Raw genomic sequence first — 4,141 nt, 5'->3', positions numbered from 1 at the left:
GTCTTCCTGTCTATTTATTATTTTCAATAAAAGAGATTCACATGGATAAGCAAGCTGATTGCACCGCCTTAGCTGTCGATTGATTATTTCCATTTAATGAGATTCACATGAATATTCAAGTTGATTAACCCTTGATTTCCTCATGCATATGGCCTCCGATAGTATATATACATATAATGAATTATGCCTCTCATATTTTTCATCAACTCTACAATAATTCGAATCACAAAAATAAAATAAAACAAAAAAATCCTTTTGAAATCCATCAAAGAAAGGTTTTAAGGTTTAATGGATACCCAAAATGCCTTCAATGAAACACAAAGTTTCCATGATCGATTTGATGAACTCAAAACGTTTGATGAAGGAAAACTTGGGGTCAAAGGGCTTGTAGATGTTGGAATCAAAAAAATTCCTAGCATGTTTGTCAGACCGCTTGAGGATCGTTTAAAAGATTTTGCTATATGCGATGACAATATAAGTGTGCCGATAATAGACTTAGCTTACTTTGGTGAAAATAAAGATCAGACTGCTGAGATTGCCAAGAAAATTATTGTGGCAGCAAAGGAATGGGGATTTTTTCAAGTGATAAACCATGGGATTCCTAAGGAGTTGTTAGAAACGATGATTAACCGAAGTCGAATGTTTCACGAACAAGATGCTAAAACAAAGAAAACATTCTATAGTCGTGATTTTCAGTCAAAGCTTGTGTTTTTTATTAGCAACTATGACTTGTATCACTCAAAGGCTGCAAATTGGAGGGACACTTTGTATGTTAACGCTCGACAAACTGGCGGTATTGTTGATCCTCTAGAGTTGCCTCCTATATGCAGGTGTGTTAATATTTGTCTCACATTACATAAACTTGATTATATTCAAAAACCGTATTATAAGATTAGTGTTACTATACTATGTACATAAAATGTATACTCCCTATGTGCCCTAATAAAATTTTAATGTAACTAAACCTAGTGCATAAACAAAAATTTTATTGTACATGTATGCATTTTTAAGTACTTTTGAACAACCAAACCAAATGTTATCTTATTTTCTTTATTTAAACCTATTAATTATTATTATCGAACCATATTCGACCCATTAATCAGTGGATTATTTTATTTTTATGTTTACATTAAAGAAATTTCGACTTTTAACACGCAAAAAATAACATGAAATAGGTTTTTAACACCAAATCTTTTAAGGTCCTGTTCACTTTATCTTATTTTTGCTGAAATGAAATTATTTTTATTGAACTGAAATTAATTTTTCTGAACTTAAATTATTTTTACTGAACTGATATTGATTTTACTAAACTGAAATTATTTTTGCTGAACTGAAATTATTTTTACTGAATTTCTATTATATTTCTTCTTTACATTTGTTGAATTTTACTAAACTAAAATTATTTTTAATGAACTGAAATTATTTTTGCTGAACTGAAATTAATTTTACTAAACTGAAATTAATTTTACTAAACTAAAATTAATTTTACTGAATATTATTTTTGTAAGGTGAAGTGAATAGGGCCTAAAAGTTATATTTTACCACCACAAAAAAAAAAATCCTATGCCACCACTTAACGAATTCCATCCTGGAATTCGCTAGTGGGCCATACTTCCCATATGTCTACATTTGTCAAGGAATTAGTGAAAAAAAAATTATAACCTAACACCCATCCAGTCCCACCCTAGAGCCACCACTAACCCTTGCCCTGGCCTGTCGCCAACCTCCACTCCTGATACGCCCCTTCCCAGCCCCCACCACTGGTATATTCCCTTTCCCTTCCCCCACCTCGATCCCGACCTAAACCTTTTCCCTCACCCCAAACAACCACCCCTACTTTTCATCCACTCTCAAAACGACTTATTTCGACCACCAAAATCAACCGTTTTAGGGCTGTTGTGGTTGAAATTGATCGTTATGAGGGTGGGGGCCGAGAAAAGAGGGGTGGCTGCGGGGCGGGGGGAAAGGATTTAGAGTGGGTTTTGGGGTGGGGATAAGGAGGAGGGTGGAATTTAATAATGTAAGGGGTAGGGGCCCGAGGGTGGGGTACCGGCAATGGGCTAAGGGTGCCAGAGGTGTTTTTAGGGTGGGGCTAGGTTGAGTATTGAGTTTACGTTTTAAATTTTTTTCTTCTTTGTTAGATCAATACCCTAATAAAACGTGGACACGATGGGCCCCACTTAATGAATTTTTGGATGAAATCTGTTGAGTGGTGGTGAAAAACAATTTTCAAAATTGTTTTTGTGGTAAAATACAACTTTTAAATGATTTGGTATTAAAAATCAATTTCGTGCTTTTTTATGGTTTTTAAAGTAAAAAAATTTCCTAAAAATTATGTATAGTAATAAATAGTTTTACTTTACAAATTAAACTAAAAATATGTATACTTTCTTGTATTTATTTTTATATTTAACAACTTTGTTTCTTTAGTTTATATGTGTTTTGATTCTATAAGGACACCAATCACGTAAGTTAATTTGACTCATGTAAAGTCTTATTTGATTTATCTCAACTTTTATTTTTCGAATTTAAAAATTATAATATTTGAATTTATGTGTTAGCAAACATGCCTAAATGGAATGTTTCTACTGTAAATAAAATGTGAAAAACAATAATTATTTAAATTTTACTTTTTCTAAAGTTTGACAATATCATGGTAAAAGCATGTAAGATAAAAAAATTGAACTTAAAAATAAAATTTCATTTGACTTTTACAGTACATTTCTAAAGTGATATTTGTAAAATAAAAAAACTACATGTGGACCCGGTGGATCTAGATATAGATTCGAAAATTCGAATTTTTGAATTTTGATCTGTATTAAAGAATATAATCACTTTTGAGTTTCTTCTTAACAAATTCAAACTTTTAATGCAAACTTAATCAATTTATAAGACGGTTCACCTAAGCAATATGTCTCCCATACAATTCAAATGGTTGATTTAAAATATTTACATATAATTTATATTATAAATTCTTTTTTGCAGGGAAGTAATGTTAGAGTACATTAACCATATCCATAACCTTGGTCATCACATACTTATGTTAATATCATTAGGTCTTGGACTTGAACCCGAATGTCTTGGGAATATCGCAAAATGTAATAAAAGTTGGGCCATAGTTAATAGCTATTACCCAGCATGTCCAGAGCCAGAATTGACTATGGGAATAAATGCTCATGTTGATACTACATTTGTCACAATACTGCTACAGGACAATATCGGTGGACTCCAAGTTCTTCATGAAAACAAATGGGTTAATATTGTGCCTGTTACTGGTGGTTTGATTGTTAACTTTGAAAAAATACTTCAGGTTTTTTTTCTTTACCTTGTAAACTAAATTATTAAAATATCTAGTTCTTAAATCAATGTGTAATTTTGAGTTTTATATATTTGCGATGTATTTCCTTTAACTCTTATCTTATGTCTTACAGATGATAACTAATGATATGATAAAAGGTGCAAGTCATAGAGTAATTGCAAAAAAGGTGGGACCAAGTCAATCTATTGCATTCAATTTTAATGGTGTTTACTCATCTGAGAAGATACATGGCCCAATAAAAGAGCTAACATCAGAAGAAAATCCACCTATTTATAGGAAATTCTCAATCGAGGAACTCATCAAAAGCTTTTTATCTAAATCACTTGATGAGGTTGGAGACAATCTCGATGATTTTAAGCTTGGAAATCATGGTGATGGCGTGTAATTATCTTAGGGGATGGATGTTGCAAAATTGTGTTCAACTGCTACATAATAAACAAAATTTTATTATATTTGTGTAGCAATATATGCTTCCATTTCACTTTTATGAAACACCTTATGTTATTATGTTTTTTTATTTAAACTATTGTTACTATGTGATTTGTAGCATGTATGTGTTGGAAATAATACATTTTTTTTTATTCGTATATATTATACAAATGCTATTTTCCTATTTTCATGTCGTATAAAAAGTATTGTGTTTTAAGTGACGGTTTATGTAAACCAAAACCCACGAACAAATCCATTTTCATTTGAGAATGAAGCCGAATGCTGAGCAAATATCAATGACAAAAAATTTTCAAAGAATCAATTCAAATAGAAAATAAAGCCCTAACTAGACATAACTACTCACCTTATTATCGATACAAAGAGTAACACAAA

At 31.3% G+C, this 4,141-nt stretch overlaps 1 protein-coding gene across 1 annotated transcript; it reads left to right on the top strand.

Annotated features, from left to right (window-relative positions):
- Positions 1 to 222: 222 nt before the first annotated feature.
- On the top strand, positions 223 to 3,763 carry LOC145576649 (1-aminocyclopropane-1-carboxylate oxidase homolog 1-like). The gene is made up of 3 exons (XM_081634369.1): positions 223 to 830; positions 2,986 to 3,310; positions 3,432 to 3,763. Exons 1-3 carry the CDS (start codon positions 289 to 291, stop codon positions 3,702 to 3,704), a joined length of 1,140 nt encoding a protein of 379 aa, XP_081490495.1. The 5' UTR covers positions 223 to 288; the 3' UTR covers positions 3,705 to 3,763.
- Positions 3,764 to 4,141: the final 378 nt, after the last annotated feature.

This window comes from Chenopodium album, chromosome 13, assembly GCF_948465745.1.
Source record: "Chenopodium album chromosome 13, dcCheAlbu1.1, whole genome shotgun sequence".
Classification (NCBI taxonomy): Eukaryota; Viridiplantae; Streptophyta; class Magnoliopsida; order Caryophyllales; family Amaranthaceae; genus Chenopodium; species Chenopodium album.
The sequence above is the reverse complement of the archived record's forward strand: the minus strand, read 5'-3'. Positions and strand labels throughout refer to the sequence as shown.

Coding starts and splice junctions, on each gene's coding strand:
- LOC145576649 (XM_081634369.1), top strand. CDS start 289: ATGGATACCCAAAATGCCTTCAATGAAACACAAAGTTTCCATGATCGA. Junction 831..2,985: donor GAGTTGCCTCCTATATGCAG/GTGTGTTAATAT, acceptor TCTTTTTTGCAG/GGAAGTAATGTTAGAGTACA. Junction 3,311..3,431: donor ACTTTGAAAAAATACTTCAG/GTTTTTTTTCTT, acceptor TATGTCTTACAG/ATGATAACTAATGATATGAT.